The sequence below is a fragment of the Blastomyces dermatitidis genome (assembly GCF_000003525.1).
Source record: "Blastomyces dermatitidis ER-3 genomic scaffold supercont1.1, whole genome shotgun sequence".
NCBI lineage: Eukaryota > Fungi > Ascomycota > Eurotiomycetes > Onygenales > Ajellomycetaceae > Blastomyces > Blastomyces dermatitidis.
The window spans coordinates 7694123-7712229 of record NW_025544774.1 but is presented as its reverse complement, the minus strand read 5'-3'; the positions used below and the strand labels follow the sequence as shown (position 1 = coordinate 7712229).

The 18107-nt window shown below is 46.0% G+C and overlaps 5 protein-coding genes across 5 annotated transcripts; 4 read left to right on the top strand and 1 right to left on the bottom strand.

Annotated features, from left to right (window-relative positions):
- Positions 1 to 52: 52 nt before the first annotated feature.
- Positions 53 to 1521, top strand: BDCG_16270 (uncharacterized protein). The gene is made up of 2 exons (XM_045425519.1): positions 53 to 322; positions 399 to 1521. Exon 2 carries the CDS (start codon positions 762 to 764, stop codon positions 1074 to 1076), a length of 315 nt encoding a protein of 104 aa, XP_045279420.1. The 5' UTR covers positions 53 to 322; positions 399 to 761; the 3' UTR covers positions 1077 to 1521.
- Positions 1522 to 5928: 4407 nt separating this feature from the next.
- Positions 5929 to 7225, top strand: BDCG_01066 (uncharacterized protein). Its single transcript, XM_045416574.1, has 2 exons — positions 5929 to 6069; positions 6270 to 7225. Exons 1-2 carry the CDS (start codon positions 6028 to 6030, stop codon positions 6642 to 6644), a joined length of 417 nt encoding a protein of 138 aa, XP_045272274.1. The 5' UTR covers positions 5929 to 6027; the 3' UTR covers positions 6645 to 7225.
- A 927-nt stretch (positions 7226 to 8152) lies between these two features.
- Positions 8153 to 8533, top strand: BDCG_01065 (uncharacterized protein; the record flags this gene model as incomplete). The annotated part of the gene is made up of 2 exons (XM_045416573.1): positions 8153 to 8408; positions 8502 to 8533. 2 exons carry the CDS (start codon positions 8153 to 8155, stop codon positions 8531 to 8533), a joined length of 288 nt encoding a protein of 95 aa, XP_045272273.1.
- A 39-nt stretch (positions 8534 to 8572) lies between these two features.
- On the top strand, positions 8573 to 14591 carry BDCG_01064 (sensor histidine kinase/response regulator; the record flags this gene model as incomplete). Its single annotated transcript, XM_045416572.1, has 3 exons — positions 8573 to 14020; positions 14096 to 14209; positions 14283 to 14591. The coding sequence occupies 3 exons, from the start codon at positions 8573 to 8575 to the stop codon at positions 14589 to 14591; spliced, it is 5871 nt and encodes a 1956-aa protein (XP_045272272.1).
- A 907-nt stretch (positions 14592 to 15498) lies between these two features.
- BDCG_16269 (uncharacterized protein) lies at positions 15499 to 16713 on the bottom strand. The gene has a single exon (XM_045425518.1). It carries the CDS (start codon positions 16417 to 16419, stop codon positions 16060 to 16062), a length of 360 nt encoding a protein of 119 aa, XP_045279419.1. The 5' UTR covers positions 16420 to 16713; the 3' UTR covers positions 15499 to 16059.
- Positions 16714 to 18107: the final 1394 nt, after the last annotated feature.

The following is an 18107-nucleotide window of genomic DNA, read 5'->3' as shown; positions in this document are numbered from 1 at the left end:
TAAGCACCGAACTGCTCCTCATAACTCTGCTCTGTAACTAGTTATCGAAGCCCTTGAATCACAGCGCATACTTCCCAGCAAGTCGTCCATGTAATTTGTTCCTTCAATATCTTAGAACGTGTGGTCTTGCACCAGGCAGCCAGTCTGATCCATCTTTACTTGCCTAGAAGATGCTTTTGGCAAATCTGTGCTCTGAACGTTTGCTTTGTTTAGAGCCATACCCTTACTGCAACTGCCTGGTGACGCCATTAAACAGGAGGCGCCATATTCGCGAGAGATTTCTTTGCTCTAAGCCTTATTATCTACGCTATGTATAACTACGGTACGTACCAACCGCGTTTTTAGATTGAGAGCGTCTATTGTGCGTATGCCGCCAATCTCAGACCCACAGGTAACAGAGAGGACGCTAAATTAGCCCGTGGCTCATATAAAAGCGATTCTGCACGAAGCCAGCCCAGGCCTTCCGGTTCTTCCGCTCGGCCTGGTAATCTGGACGAAATGCCTGGGGGCGGAAAAAGGTTCCTGGGGATCAATCGAAGATTAGAAGTAGATATTCATTCCACGGATATCAATTATCAAACCGGATGCCCAAATTTGGGATGTCACAAACAGTGCATCTCATCAACCTGAGCGGATGGTATGTTGCTAAATGTAATCTGAGATGTCTGGAATGATACCTATTCTCTTCAAATATTTCCCCCTATCTCTTCACGGATATCCTACCCTATCATCCGACTGAGAGCTCTTTAAACCATCCGTTGATGGAAAGAGTCCGACATCAGGCTCGAGACCCACAGTCAGTTGACAGGGAAGATAGCCCTCCGCATGTTCTACTCAAGCGAATCACTCGCAACTGGCAATGTTGTTTTCTTGCATCGTGGGAGTATGGCCTGCCCCAACCGTCGTTTCTCAAGACAAGCAAGCCCCCCGAAGCCAACGGACAGGTATACAAAGTAGAGGAAATACTCAAGAAGACGGAAAGCAATTTTCACCTCGAGAATCCCAAATCTTGCAAGAACATACAATCCTGTTCAAAGAATAATCTGACTTGCTACCAATCGCTTTCCCCAACCTGATTCTATTTTCTCCTGGAACTCTTACTTCACTCACCTAAATTTATCAGTACGGCACTGATTAGTCAAAGCACTTAATTGATCATAAAAATCAGATCTGTTTCATTCCCCTATTTTTTCAGTCCATTGGAGCTTTCCGGGTATGAATTGGTTGTAAGACTGGCTGGAACCCACCCATTGCTTCAGGGCTGCCTCAGGAGCTTGTGATTGTTCTCTTTTTCTCTCAATCAGTTTAATGGACTTGGTTGCTGGGAAAGAGTGTGGTTGCAGTGGGAGAACAGCTGAAAGTTTGAACTTGAGATGTACATACAAACAAATACCTTGCATTGAATGAATGATACATAGGATGGAAATCACATGCAAAAGATAGGAACATCTTGGACAATATAATCATAATAATTTTATCAATTCACTCAAAATACAAAGAAAAAGAGAGAGAGAGAGAGAGAGGGAGGGAGAGAGGAATGGACATGTAAAGCCTCACCATGATCAATAACTCAATATTCCATAACTTGAAATATCTCTATGCATTTGTAAAATGCTGGCTTGGAAAAATCTATGAATCAAGTACTAATTCTTTGACTTTAAACCAGTGTACTGAAATTTTGAAATAACTATGAGAAAAATAATCGAGGCAATTCTCTTGTTTGGTATTTCTTATAATATTATACAGTATCACTTGCTGGAGAAAAACTTTCATGATTCATGAGTAAGTAGTTAGTCTAAGTATCATGTTCCGTCAAATTCAATTCAATAGAATAAGAGTATTCATTAAAACACATTAACATGAACTCTGAAAGTCACAAGAAAAGGAAGGGGAAACACCGAAAAAAAAAAAAAAAAAAAAAATCTAAGAGAGCCACAAAAATTGAACATGATACCACATTTATTGTATCAGATAACTTATAACATCCTTAGATACCCCTTGCATGTTTACCCAATCAACAAAACGTACATCAGTCAATGCATGGGGTGGCAGGCAATGTGCATACATTAATCTGCAGAGATAGGAAGAGGAGCTGGGAGATAAACATAGTTTCATGGTTTTCGGGTATGAGGGCACACTTTCTTTGCAACAATGTGCTACATACACTTGGTGATAGAAAAGTTGATGACAGGAGAGGGTAGATGTGCAGGTTGAAATTGTGTGTGCGAACCGCGTCAAAGTGTCAAGGTATGAATGAGAGAGAGATGAAATACTCCGTCAAAAAGATTAAAAATCAAAAGATAAGATTCTAGGGCCATCACATCAACGACTCTCAAAGGCCACAATAGAGACAAAATCGAGATCCCCACCAGAAGTTCTAATAAGTATCCACCCCCTAATAAGTGAATGGGATGGCCACGCGTAGCGTGGAGTGAACTTCAAAAGAGGATGCTGTGTGGGCAGGGGACAACATCCATACACTGAATATTCAATCAAGATCTATCCCCGACACCTACCCGCAACTACCGATGGATTCTGTCGGTGAATCTCTGACCTTTCCCCCCTGTCAAATCGGCTTCATCCCGTAATCAGCCTTAACCTGCCCTGTCCTTTTTAACTTTGCTATCCGAACAAGTCTTAGGGAGGTGCAGCAACGAGCGAACCGTCGCCCCAGTGCATATTTTGGTTTATTTTTTCTACAATTTTACGTCTGGTTCCCCGGAACCAAGTGACTGCGTGGCGTTAAAAAGCTTGGACTAATATTATTTGCTAGAAACGCCGGTTTGTCATCTATGGGCGCCTCCCCATTTTTATCACAACTTACATGAATCAACAGCGTACGAAGAAAGGTGAGGTGGGGCTGGAGGAGGTGGTGGTGATCGTTGCCAACATCGTGCATGTATGTGCTGTCCAAATACTAGCTCGTTCACCAGCTTGCAGGTGCATCACATTATGCACGGATGCAGCAAAGGGTCACTCGTGTCTGGGTAAGTCCTTAATCGTTCCTCTAGATAATAATGAGTCTACCAGGCATGTTCATTCAACCGAGTCTCCTCAATTTGACTCAAGCTCTTTGCTAGAAGATGGGTGGATATCAAACTTACCATGGGGCAGAGTTTGTATTATTATATTATTATTCAAGAAAGGTACGTATATTGCTGTTCCTATATAGTAGTAATGGACTTTCGGCGCGTGCGCTCGGCGTACTTCCTCTGAGGTCCGGTTGGCAACATCTTGCCCGCGTTTAAATTCAATGTCTCAGTTTCCATCCATTATTACTGGACGCAATTACACAGGGTTCTACCTCGAATTTCCCCACTCAACCAGGCCCTGATAGGATAGCCGCAGAATATGTATTTATCATAGGGCCAAAGCTGAGCACGATCACCAAATGAGTAACTTATCTGCTAGTCAGAAAAAAACAAGTCAAAGGATGACGAACATATGAGGCCATCGTGGGGGCACGCATAGGAACTATTGAACTGCTAAATTTATCCATAACTTTGCCCATGCTTGTACCCTTTTGAAAGTTTTCTTGGGCGCTGGTGGCCCCAAAGGGTGATCATTTTGATGGAAAGAGAAAATGGGGGGTTTGGAAGGGGGCAAGGGGGAGGCAGCAAGGGCAAGTTTATCCCTTCAGGCCTCACATCTATTATTACTTTGCCCCTCTGTACAGTCTGCTTCAAGGGATGGGGTGTGATGATACTGCTGGCGGAAGCGCAGACAGCCTTCTTCAATAATGCCTGTTCGATCCCCCCTTTTGGGTGACCAAAGCTGGTGAGACCTCAAAGTCAACAACCGATCCTTGCAAGGAGTTGATTAGTTTAGCTTCAAGTTTACGAATGTTAGCCGGGCGGGCCATCGCAGAGCGGAGTTAGCCGCCTCAGCATTTTTTTCTACAGAATTTCAAAAAATCCCGGACACACCAACTTCTAGTTAAGTTACAATCTACAAGACCGCATGACTAGTTACTGGTAGGATGACCAGGGACAGTTCATTCAACCTTGAAGCGAGGGAATATTCATAATTAAGATCTTTCTTTCATTCTCTGCGTGCTATTGCAATTTGAACTCCCTAGCAAACTCCAACTAAGAACTTTCTCGCATCAAAGACGTTTTCTAGAAGAACTTTCTTTGTCCTTTCCGAATTTGCACTAACTATTCCTTTCGATCAGTCGGTCGGCTGTGTCTTTAACAGAGCTAGCTAAAGGGCAACAACATCAAGTTCAACTTTCTCACAGACAGTTTTGACTGCCTTCAACCATTCCAACATGACTCAAGCTAATAATAAATAGTAGTACATAAATCTATGATGATCATATGGGATGGAATGGTCCTTCCTGAACCTGGAGTCTGGAGAGGAGTCGGTACGTAACCTCTCCGCCCTGCGTTCCCCTCCCCTCGCCATTCCCCACATATTTTCTTCCTTCCTTGCAGGCTCATTTCTCGGGTTCTTCTGGGCTCCACAGTAATCTTAATTTTTAGAGGATATTCGCCATTATTCGTTAGGCAGCTTCTCTCCTTACTGATTCTCGAGCAGAGTAGAAGACTTCTCGAAAACAGAAAGAAAAAAATAAATTAAAATTAAAAGACATGAATCTTGGGACATCGGGGGAATCAGCAGATGAATGAGAGCCGGATGAGATGGAGTAAAACGGCATCCTTTACTATGTAGTAATGATAAATAATCAAATGGACCAGGGTTTCTTGTTCTGTCGTTCTGAGCAATTGGATTGAAAAGATATGATATTTGTGAGGCTTGGTTCTCTGAGTTAAGTTTCTCCGTGCCACGAAAGTTGATGCAGGGCATTCTTTACAATAACTATGCATTTCCAGACCTCAGGTAATGAATGACATCAAACATAATAAGATATTCGTATATATATTTATATATCAGCTGAAAAAAAAAAAATTATCAGACAGGCTCCGCGAGGAATATTTTTCCATACGTGTTGTAGCAGATATATATCTTGGTTGTGTGGGCAACATTCCTGTATACCTTCCGGCTTTGTCTCTTATCTTGTTCTTCTCATTCATTTTCATCCATTTTTCTTTCCCTTCTTCTTCTTCTTCATTTGTCAATTGAAGTTATACAAATCATTTCACGGTTTCTGCCTTATTTTGATCAGTTTTAGGCAATCATGTGTTCTTTGGGTTGAAAAGCCTGGTAGTTGTCTCTCCCTCTCGTCTGGTGATAAACTTTTCAGCCTGCCCCCGTATTTTCAGCTGCTCATTTTTATTCATTTTTTCGCTCTTTCTTACCACCCCAATTTATTATTATAAACCCTGAAGTTCTGTGTGACAAGGGTAAATATGAAGAGAGAAAAAGAAGGAAGAAGAGGGAAAAAATTAAGATGCATGTTTATTATTAAGTTAGTCGACTTGTTTTGTTGATCAGGGCAGCAAGCTTAACCTCAAAGCTTGGTTTGGGCACGAAGTGGACTGCGTAGGTGGCTTTTTTTCCCCCCCTCCTCTTGATTCCTAGCCCTTTCTTTGTTGTTTTATTATCAAGAAACAGAGCATTCCCCTTCCCCCCTTTTTTGATGTGAGCACAATGGGAAATTGTCCAGAGGCATATATATATATATACGGAGTATAGGTCGGGTCGCAGGGATGCCAAGCTAGCCACCCAGGCAGATTTTCCTGACTAGCGAGTTAGAACTTAGAACTGAGGTATGCCGGTAACGCTTTTTAGGCGTATCGTATGTTAAGTTACCCCAGACTACGCTGGAAAAAACGTAAGCTGTTCCCATGTACGCGGGTTCTGTAGCGAAGGCTAGTTGAACTCTGAACGGCAGAGGAGGCTAAGCGTAGCCTTCCTGCGGGTTTCGGACATCATATCCGTTTTAAGATGATCCCTCCATTACATTTTTTTCCTTCCTTGTTTCTTTCTACTGTAAGGGGATGTAAGTTAGTCATTGACCGAGGATGCGAATTATTTCGCAAGTATTTGGAAACTGAATAATGAAATAATGAATGCCAGGTACATTTATTTGAATGGTGAATTGGGAGAAACCCGCAATGAATCATGGCAATGATGAGAGTATTTGGTGATGAGCTAAGCTGCTGGGTATGTATAGATTACTGTACGGAGTACGGAGTAACAGTACGTTAAAATAATAATAATGCCGCGAATACCTCGCCCATTCATTCGTCGGTAGTTTAGCCTGGCGGGAGTTGAAGTTAGTAGTTGCAGCGAAAATTACCACTGTCATAGGTTGTTTCAAGTCTGAAATCAGAGAAACCAAAAGAATAAGTTCAAAAAAACAGGATTGGAGATATGGTATGAGGAAAGTGGTTTATCATGGGATTTATTTTTCCACTTATCTGACTATCCTCGCCCCCTTGATCGAGGAGCTTTGCCTTATATTTCATTCCGATCTGGGGGCAGAGCTGCCAAAGGGAAGGGATGCAGAAGAAAATAAAAAGTTAGCGCAAGCCAGGGTGGGACACAAGGAGACAGCGATCGGATTTGGGTGCAACAGGTCAGATCCACACAACGTGCTTAACCCAATAATTTGTGGGATTGTGAATGCAACCATCGCAGCCAAAACCCAAAGGCGAACGAACGAATGGGGGGAAAAGTCAAGGCCAAAGGGCTCGTATATATCCTCGCAGGGAGGTGCGATACCACCAGACACCTGAACTCGTGTACTCTGTTACTCCGTACCTGGATAGAGGATGAGGGAGGGGAAGATGTCGACAGTGATCCTGCACACTGTTTAAATTTCGTTAGCATGTCGGGCTTTTGAAGAAGACATCAGTTATGGAAATTTCCGACAAGCAGACTGCGTTGCGTGGAGCGTGCGTGGGAAGCGAAGCCAGCCTGATGCATCACACAAAAGACAGGGCTGGATAGAGAGTGAGCGTGGCAGCACACTACTTAGTACTGTGTACTCCGTACAGCGTAAGCAAGATGCCACCGTACTGGTTGTCTTGGAGTCTTGCCGAAGAAGATGGGGTATGACATCGTCGCCGCTGACGATCAAAATGGCAAGTCGACTGGCCAAAGCAAGTGTCGCGCAAACAACGGCTGCACTACCTGAAGCTAGTTGACGCTAACTTTGGGCCGGGTTTCGATGCCATTGGCCACTACGAGGGAAGGCACCGCGCCGAAACCTGTTGTTAACCAGCGTTAACTTGGGCTTCTTTTACGGGCCTAGGTTGTTAGCGTGGTATTAATAATTCTCACAACTCTGTTTGTGGTAATAATAAACCAGCCCGCCTGGACCGATTGGTAGGTAGGGCCGTTTTTACGTGGTTTCTTCATTCTGTTCGGGATTCGATTTTGGTTTTTCTTTTGAGAGGATTTCTTCATCAACTCATCATTTTATTCTTGCCTTTTGGGTATATATTCATACTCTTTTAATGAGTCGTATAAAGCACATGGTTCGTAGCGTTACCTAGGTAGGTACCTAGGTAAGTTCCAAAAATTCCGGGATCTTGGTTAGGATCAGGGTTAGCCGTGGAAATAACCGATTATGGCTATTAGGAGAGACCAATGATCATGGGGGATTTGACAAGTAGTGTACGCTGTGTATGTTATGCACGATAATTGATGTTCATTGACTTTTAGCACCGTTTTAAATGGTATTTTATCTGCTGGCTGACCCTTGAGCAGCGAAACAGAGCAGAAGAAAGAAGAGCCGGACATCCAGACACTATCATAATTATTAATTGCTTCCCCAGACCGACTTTTGAATGCATGATATGCTGGGATGGATGACGCCTCTAACAAGAAGAATATCTCGTAGACAACTCAACAATAATAATCATAAAATAACCCGTAGGGAGAATAGTTAACGTTTAGCAGCAGCAGTGTGTTTTGAGTACAAGAACAAAAATTATTCCTTGTTCAGCCCACACAATGTCAAGCGAACAGGGTTTATTTTTAATTTTATTTTAATCTTTTTTTAAGTCTTCTTTTGCCTTTCTGTTGTGCAGCAACCTACTACGTCATTTATGCCAAGGCCCAGGAACATGGCGACAACACTCTTGTTGCTTGTTCTTTCATTCCTCCATAATTTTTCCCTACATCGCTCACTCCTGCCCGACACTGACCACCTGAGAGTCTGAGACTGCCGTCTCGTCTGCTGCCAGCGCCAAATGCCCCCGAGCCGCTGGGACTTTCTCCAGCAACCACGCCCACGCCCATGCCCACAACCACAACCACAACCACAACCACAACTACAACTACAACTACAACTACACCCACGCTGCACTACTCGTTTAGTCTCAGTACGTACCTCTCCAGCCAACCGCAGCCACCGACCACCACCACCTCATCTCTTCCCAACCACATACCACCACCACCACCAACCACACACCCATATACACCACCTACGCTACCACCACTCGACCTCACCACTTCTCAATTCCAGTCCCATTTGATCCTTCCAGTCTTGTACAGTACTTTAGTAGTACTCTCCATCTCTCTAAGCAAGGATCCTATTGTCGGTCTCGTAGGTCATATTCCGAAAGACATGCTAGCCTTTTTCCTAGGCGGTAGTCTCCAATTTCACGACGAGGATTAAGTCTGCGCTGGCGGAGGAGGACCAAATGTCCCCAGCAGCATGAGGATGCCACTGCCTCCCTCCCCAACTAAGGCCCCTTCGTCTGCAGCCTCCTGCAACTGCCCTCATCGACGTCCCTCGAGATCTCACGTTGCCAGTCAGAGTCCTTTCGTCCAGCGCGACCCCGACCCTCCATTGCTCTCGATGCAGCAGCATGATACCCCTGGGGCTGACGCGCCTGCCCATTCTCCAAACCCCACTGCTGCTGCCACCTGCGTGCCCGAGTCTTTTGCGGAGTCCACTTCTTCTCCCGAATCACGCCATGGGAGACCCGGGCTGCCACATCGTAGCCAACGGCAGAGCATGCACACCCTAGATGATTTGCGGAAGCACATGGAGGGGATCTCTGTCTCTCACTCCCGTTCTAACTCTTACACTTTCAACACTGGCGCGCCTCCTGATTCGAGCCAGGGTATGAAGTCGCCTCGCAAAACCAAGAGAACCATTCATTCTACGCCCTCATCGCCCTCTAACACCCCAATTCCTCCAGCTTCATTCTCAAAGTCCAGCGGCCACACTGATTCTTCTTCTTCGTCCCGGACGATCAGATCGCCCAAGCAGACCGATCATTCTGAATTATCTGCGTTTCCATTCCCAACGCCTTCATCCTTAGCCACTTCTGTAGATCATTCTCTCGACCCCTTCGCTGATGCGCGACCGATCGTGAAGCGCTTGTCGATACGTAGAACGAAGCCCCGGAGGAATAGGTCGCCTCTTTCCACCCCTGCGCCTGTGTTTACTGAAGCGAATGGTTCGACATGGAGGAAAGACTACTTCATGGCCCACAACGCTGACACTAGCGCTGAAGACCCGCGGTATCCTACCCCGAACCTCTACGACATTACATTGGTGCTGAATGCCGAGGCCGGATTGGATGCCTGGTGGTCGAATACAGTGAAGGTACTACATGCCCATTTTGGCGCTGAAAGAGCCGCCCTAGCGATACCTGGAGATAGTACCGACCTGGAGAATGTACCATGGGGTCAAAAGGCAACGTATAGTTTATATGGCTATAGGACCTCTTTGTCGTCCGCTGGAGCGACAACAGGTAATCATGGGGCAGAAACCTCATTAAAGGATTCTTCTGACCGGGAAACCACTGATGTGGACAACAATCACAATAACAATAAATCTACGAAACTGAACGGACAGGTTCTCACGCCATCTGAAAAGCGTCCACCTATGGTTGCACGTCATTCATTCGCCGGTTTCGGGAGGCCTGGAAATATGGGTAGCCGTGACAAAAGTGTACGACCAGATGCACCCAAGCGGACGAAAAGCTCGTTGAGCCCTGCCACGATGCAACATGGAACAAAAGATGACGAAGAGTCAACGGAGTCGGCAGATCATATGCCTACCGCGACGTCAGATCAACAGCGCTCGGAGCCCTCTGTAAATTCGACGGAATGTGTCCCATGCCCATCGGTGGCAGTTTTCCCTGTTCCTCGTGCTTTGGAAGTTGAATCGGACCCTCTAATAAAACGAACAGGCGTGGTGAAGCTTTTTGGAAGAACGAAACCCGCCGTGTTAACGAGACAATATTCTCAACATCCGATGGCGTCGCCTCTATACGACTCTATCGCGAAGCCGCCGTCGAAGGACGACACACTTCAGAACCCCTCGGCTGCTACAGTTCTTAGCGAGCCTACGACCTGCAATGTTTCAATTGGTCGAACGAGCATCTGCTCTGCGTCAAGTACGAGTACTACCACACAGACGATAACGGAGCTACCAAGGCCTTCTGTCCCTAACTATAGTCACGATGATGCCTCTCCACCCAACTCTTCGTGTTCAGATTCATATGAAGAGTACGAACAAGTTCCCCAGTCGCCCTGGGCGCAATCCCCTGCTCCATCGCCCGCCGCCCGCTCGGATCCAGAGCAAAATCCTTTCTTCAATAACAGCAGCAAGATTGATGATGCCTTTGCTTCGAGTCCGCCGTTACATGATTATTCTACGAACCGACCTATCGCAGCCATTGGCGTTGATCTTGCCAAAACAATCATACACATACCCTTGATACACTCTTCGTCGTCGAAACAACCCTCTTCAAACACATTGAGATTTCCTGTTGCTATCATTTCCATCCTCACCTCAACTGTCCCTTACCCAGCGAACCTGAGGAAGTCTCTCGAGTACCTCCTTCCTCACCTCACTACCTCATTTTGCCTGGCTCAACAGTACAGCCAGCTCGAAAGGCAACTCGCAACTTCAAGGACGCGGCAATTCGGACATATCCTTGGACTTGGCGGAACCTTCTCCGACGCCAGTAGTGAAATGGAATTGGTGGCAGGGCTCAGCAGTCACGTTAACTACCCGTTGGGAGAAAATGTTTCACTGCAAGGCCATTCAAGCATACCGAGCCCGCTCCAGCGATCGGATACCAGCAGATCCAATTCCGCCATGTCAGGGTCGAATACTCCCGGCTTAGAATTTAGTGGCGGTATGCCTCGTGACATCTACCTTACGCCGGGGCTAATGTCGAGACATTCTTCAGACAACTCGGACAGTTATTTCAATATCAAGCAGCAACCTGGTGGTATGATGAACCAACAAAGATTAAGGCAACAAAAACAAATGCGAGAGCCTTCCGCTTTAATATCGCCCCGCCCTGCGTCATCGCGGGGTGCATCTACAGAGTTTGATGAGTTAACTTCTAGAGATCCTGGTTTAGTGCCCACCCCATCGTCCAGGGCCCCGAGTATGGCTACATCACCGCAAGGCTCCTCACGATATGCTTCGTCCGCTTCGATTGCTACACAACTACATAGAGAACTCCCACCTCGACCGTTCCCAGATACCATCGCACAGCTGATGCTCAATTCGGTACCGTTACACCTATTTCTGGCGAAGCCCCACATCGGAGAAGTCATTTGGACGAATGATAAATTCGATTATTACCGAAAAAACCAACCACATGAGCAACGTGCCAGAGACCCTTGGCTTGATGTACATGAGAGTGAACGTGAGAATTTATTAAAGGAATGGGCAAAGGCGCTTCGATCGGGGTCCCAGTTTACGGAGCGAGTTCGCGTTAAGCGATACAACGACGAGTCGACCTATCGTTGGTTTATTTTCCGTGCGAATCCTTTGCTATCGCAGACGGGGGAGCTGCTTTATTGGATTGGGTCATTTCTTGATGTTCACGAGCAGCACGTTGCTGAAATGAAGGCAGCGCAGGAGAGGGAGCTATTTGCCACGAATGCAAAGTATAAAGCGCTAGCCAATTCAATACCCCAAGTGGTGTTTGAGGCTGCTGAATATCGAGGGCTTATCTCAGCCAATGAACAGTGGCAGCTGTACACAGGTCAATCCCTGGAGGATGCCCTTAACTTAGGCTTTGCCAAACATATCCACCCGGATGACCTTGAAAAATGCGGCATCTTGCTCCCACTAAAAATAACCCTGGACTCGGATAATCCAATCGAATCTGGGCGTATCATTAATCCCCCGCGGGGTTTGAAGGCTTATGACGAAAACGCTGATTCGGGTTCGAGCGGGCTACTGAGTAAGCCTCCACTTTCCCGAACCAATTCGATGCGTGATGAGAACCGACGTTCAACATACCAAGGGTTAACTCATGCCCTTCATGAGCTAGTTGGGAAGGGTGTGGTTACAATACAGAAAGATGAAAATGGGAGATATTCGTATACAACTGAAATCCGGCTGCGATCGAGGGGCGGTGATTTCCGATGGCATCTTGTTCGCCTTGTGAAAGTGGAGACGACGAGTTTTGGTGATGGCGACGCTTCCTGGTATGGTACCTGCACAGATATCAACGATAGAAAGCTTCTGGAACGGAAGCTGAATAGGGAAATGGAGTCAAAGACGAAGTTCTTCAGTAATATGTCCCACGAGATCAGGACGCCGCTGAATGGAATATTGGGGACAATTCCGTTTATTTTGGATACGCAGCTAGACAACGATCAAAGACGTATGCTCGATACTATCCAGAACAGTTCTACCAACCTGCGTGAGCTTGTGGACAATATTTTGGATGTATCCAAAGTTGAAGCGGGGAAGATGAACATTGTGCAACAGTGGTTCCATGTTCGCTCTATCGTGGAAGATGTGATTGATACGATTGGGTCGAGAGCGATAGATAAGGGACTAGAGTTGAATTATCTCGTCGAGTCAGATGTTCCTCCCATGGTGATTGGGGATAGGTTCCGAATACGCCAAATCCTTATAAACTTGATGGGCAACGCAGTCAAGTTTACGTCCCAGGGAGAAATATACACGCGCTGTTCAATCCACCACGACCCTTCAGTTTCTGTAAAAGGGACGGAGATTCTTTTGAATTTTGAGGTTGTTGATACCGGCAAGGGTTTTAGCTCCACAGACGCCGAGCGGCTAATGCAAAGGTTCAGCCAAATCGAGGGGAGCGCGTCCCAGCAACATGCAGGAAGTGGGCTTGGCCTCTTTTTGTCCAAACAGCTTGTGGAGATGCATGGTGGGCGTTTAACTCCGACAAGCAAGGAGGGCCAAGGGGCCAAGTTCTCGTTCTTTGTTAAGGTCGATGCACCACCACCGCCGCCGCCCCAGGACCTATCGAACTCCAACCTCGATGATCGATATCTTCAGCCCATAGACGACATTTCTGCACTGAAGAGCCCAAACCAACAGGAGTTTCCTTTCACTCAAGACATGCTAAGCTTACACTCACCGACAAATTCAGATGCCTTGAGCTTGTCCCGCAAACAATTATCCGGTTCTTCCTTTGCGTCAAATAAAACCAACACGCCTCCATCCTCCCGAGGTGGAGGAACTCCCGCAAAAACTGATCAGCCTAGCCAAACCGCATCCTTCGATATATCTACGCACAACGTGACCGGAACTGAGGTTATTGTTAGCAGTCCTACATCTCAAAAGTCCGCCCCTCTCCCTCCGTCATACCATGTATTAATAATATGTCCTTTCGATTATGCCCGCGAGGCCTTGAAGCAACACATCGAACAAGTTATTCCTCTAGAGGCCACGTCTAAAGCTACTGCCGTTCTCGATGTTGAAGACTGGAAGGATCTTGTTGCTGGCGGCGAATGTCCCAATTTCACCCACCTAGCAATCAACATTCCAGATGCCAACGATGTCAAGGAAACTATGCAAATGATTCTCCAATCCGATTGCAATAGTAAGGATATCAAAAGCGCACCACCGACCATGATCATTGTCTCGGATATCTACCAGAAACGAGAGATAAGTGATGTGTACGAGCAATTCTGTGCCGCTGGCGGGCAAGGGTTCTTGGTTCCAAAGCCTGTCAAACCCTCATCACTCTCAAGGATCTTTGACCCTTATAACCAGCGGGATCTCAGCAATGATCGAAACCAGGATATGGCGCGGGAGATTAATAATAGTTTCAAGACCATGTCGAAGATTGTTAAGGAGGTCATTGGAAATAAGGGATATCGTATTTTGCTCGTGGAGGATGATGAGACTAATCGGACGGTATGTGATTCTCGTCAGGTGTTCCATTATTCGTTTTTGTAATTTTTATTAACGTTTCCTCCTTATTATTAATAGGTCATGTTGAAATATTTGGAAAAGGTTAAGTTGGCTTCTGAAACGGCTGGCAACGGCCAGGAATGCATCGACATGGTATTTTCCAAAGAACCCGGCTATTACTCCTTGATTATAGTAAGATTATATCCTCCTATTCTATCCTTTCCCTTTCCCGGGTCATATGACTAACCGGCAACTCTGTTAAAAGTGCGACATCCAAATGCCAGTTAAAAACGGATACGAAACCTGCCAAGAAATCCGCTCCTGGGAACAACGGAACCACTTCCCGCAAATTCCCATCATGGCGCTCTCCGCAAACGCAATGATGGATCAGATCGATGACGCCTCACGCGCCGGCTTCAATGACTACGTGACGAAACCTATCAAGCACAATGAACTCGGCAAAATGATGATGGAGCTGTTGGATCCCCGTGTTCCCCAGATCCTGCTTAGGGATCGGAATAAATCAGGGAATTCGTCGTCACCGTCATCGTCGCAGCAGCAGCAGCAGCGTTGATGAGGAGCCTGTGAGAGGATAGAGGCTCTAGACAGGTGGCTTTACTGTTTAAGCTCGTCTATCCAAACTTCTATCTGTACTTTGTCTTCTCTTCTCTAGTGTGTATCAAATCCTGGTGTGATGTTTTCAAAACGAAGGAAGATACGCGCTGAGCAGGAAGGTGGGGATGGGATTTTAACACCTCACCCGCTGCTCACATCCTGAGATACTGACCCCTTTCCACACAACTTTTACCTCCCTGTTTGGCAGCTGCCGTTCGGCTTGGCTTGTTTTTCCATTGTTCTAGACAAAAAAGATTTTTATGTTTTCTGCGTTTTTCTCACAACTCTTTGATTACAGGTTGATTTTTTTTTTTTCTTCGTGTCTCCCAAAACATACCTACACACATATACATGCTGTGTCAATGCTGCATTGTTCTTTGTCATTTTTGGCGATGGGAATCATGAAAACCTGGGGAAATTTCCCTTTTTAAGTCTTTCTGTTTTCTTTTCTTTGTTCCTTTTTGTCCTTGTTGGATAAAATTGGATTCTCTTGCTGTTTTGGATTATTATCACTGCTATTGGCGTTTTCTTTCTACTTCTCATAATTGCAATAACTCTGTGCATACGGGCTTTGGGTTTTCTCTTTTTCCTCAGTTTTTGTTACATTCTTTCTACTCTTTCTACATTATCTACATATATATATTCCCCTTCTAAATTCTCCCTCCCCTCTTTCCTTCCCGCTTCGAGGTACGATTTTTAGGTTTCTTCCACTTTGTGTTTGTTTATTCTCATTCTATATACTATTATTACTATTACTATTATTAAATTTCTGTTGAACCTTTCTTCTCTCTTGTTATTTCACCTATGTTTTCCATCTCTTACGTTCGCCATGGAATTATGTGGGTGGGAAGAATATCCAACCCCGAGTTGAGTGTTAATTGCTTCAATATATATTATAGCTTACATTCGCATGCTCTTCCTTTCCTTATACTTCTATGATATATAATTATACAGGTGCATTTTACAAATGTAGACGACAGATAGAGCATGCTAGAGACTAGATGACAAGACATTACAACGATAATGGTTAAGGATAACCAGAAGGTGCTACGGTCACTATACATGAGATTTTGCTCCAGATTTCCTGATATACGTCTTTCCTATCAGCCTGATCATTCGTAGTTTTCGAAGAGAATCTCAGTACCTATGTAGGATGGCCGTGAGAACAAAACATGAGACCAAAAGGAAACCCCGTAAGGATAAGCGCGAGAATCCAGCGGAATATATGCAACAATGAATATTCATTCACTCGACAGTCAGGAGCGCTCATCCACCCTCGACGAACAACGAACGCATTTAACCTACAAGCCAAGGAGAAAGGAAAAGCATAACCCCTCCCGCTTCAGAATAAAGGCGAGACGATGACCAAGTTGACGGAAAGCACGAGGCTGAGTCCATCAGGTTTTGCAGATATCGACTCGGGACGCTCATGACATATCCACGCTACACGCTGAGCTGGTTGTGTTGTGGGATGGCCGCTTCAATTCAATATTGGCGGTGGTTGTACTCGCGTTAGGAAAGGCGGAAGGTAGAAGGTGGAAGGGAAAATGGTGATAGAATCTATAGAGCCCGGGTTGATGGTAGGTCAGAGTGATGGTTCGCTTGCCAGGAAGGGGCGGGCGGGCGAGATGTAAATAATGCACACGGGGAAAGGTGGAGCGAATGTTGGTGGTACGCTTGCTTATGGCGGGCCAATAGTGCCAATAAGTGGGAAAACCCCGGCGCGGGGGGGAGGGGTGAAGGGTTGGTGGGGGTGGTGGGTGGTAGGGCTTGACCTGACCAGGCATAAGCGGGATAAGGAAAAAAGGAAAGGATGCATGCTAGAAGTCAAGATGAGCTGCAGGATGAGGAAGTGGTACCATCAGACGAACGATGTCCAGGGGTCCTAGGGTGGTGCGATGGGGATGGAAAAAGGGCGGGGCGCAACACGCAAGGTGGGATGAGCTCTTTCCTCCTGGCTATCCTATATGCCCGCACCCCCGCACCCTCATTCAGACAGACGATGTCCGGCAGGCCTCGCAGGTAGCGGGAAGACGAAATGGGTATTAAGAGCCGCATGGAAAACATATAAACCCCCCCCCCTCCCCCTCTTCTTTCTCTCTCCTTCTCTCTTTTTTTTCTCTTTTTTCTTTTTCTCCTCTTCTCCTCTTTTCCTCCTTCCCTCGGTTTCGTCTCCTCTCTCCTCTCTCCCTTGTTCTTTTCCCGCTCTCCAATTTCCCTCCCACGCGTAGAAATCTTCGACCAGTTGAGCGTTCTCCATATCTCTGTCGGAGGAAGTATGTACGTGGACATATGTGATTTATGGCAGGCAGTTCATCAATCTCGGAGACAACAAAGGAGGACCGTTAGTTCGGGAGTATTAATAGATTGATATTCACTAGAATCATCGGGTTCAATTGAGTGGAAACTGCAAACTGCCTTGGAGGAGCATAGCAATGCATGTCACACATTGTCTACGCATAGCGGGTCTCTGATGCCATGGCTTGCTCGAAACCGCCTGCATGATGCTTTCTCTTCCTCTCGGTCACTCTTTAAGCTACCACTCAGCTTGACGGGCTGCCCTGTCCGCAAAATGGAACCCGCCGTACTGTACAGATGTAGCCCATGCGGGTTTCGCATCAACAAAGCAAAATTGAAGAGTTCGGTTGCTCGCCACTTGTCAATCCATGATTCATGTTTATATTCATTTCCATTACTAACCAACAGTTTCAGTTGTGGTTAGCTTAAATAGTTGCAGGAACTCTTACGGTGAAACTCCCAAAGATACTTCCGTGAGCACAGGGGTTTTACCCCTTTTCCCATCACCAAGACACTTTTTGATGTTCGCTTCAGCACAATGATTTTGTATACTATATAGGATAAAATCATGTTCGCACATGAGGTCGTCCGCCGTCTAAGAATGGATCGAATTGTTTAACGTGTAACTTACCCTTTAACGCAGGATCTGCAAAGCCGTGGAGTTAATTAGGGCAACTCGGTAGAGAATGAATGGGCTGCCGGGCCCGATCGAGGTATGGTATAGTACCTACAAAAATATTGAAATCGGGTGAGGAAAGTTATACTCGGGTGTGATGAGAGTTAGAACCCCGACCCCGACATTCCACAAATCAAAATAAATACCCCACCCCAGGCGAAAGCATTTAGCTATCTGCAACTTCGTTTGCGGTGTCCAACCGCGGCCCTCGAATGCCTGTCAAGACGCTTGCTAGCGGAAAGTTGGAAGACATGCCTATCAAGTTAGAACCATGTCATTCCATCTTGGAATCAGATGACCCTCGGCGCATGCTGGGGGAATTTCGAAATTGAAAGCGGTGTACAGTGCATATTTACACTACTTCCGCATCATGGGCCTTGTCATCGATATTGATATCCACTGCCACTCACTCTAAGCAATTTTCTCGCGGCCGACAAATTTCGGTGCAGGTGTGGAGGGAGAAGGAGCATTTATTTATTCTCTGCCCTGCTTCCATCCGCG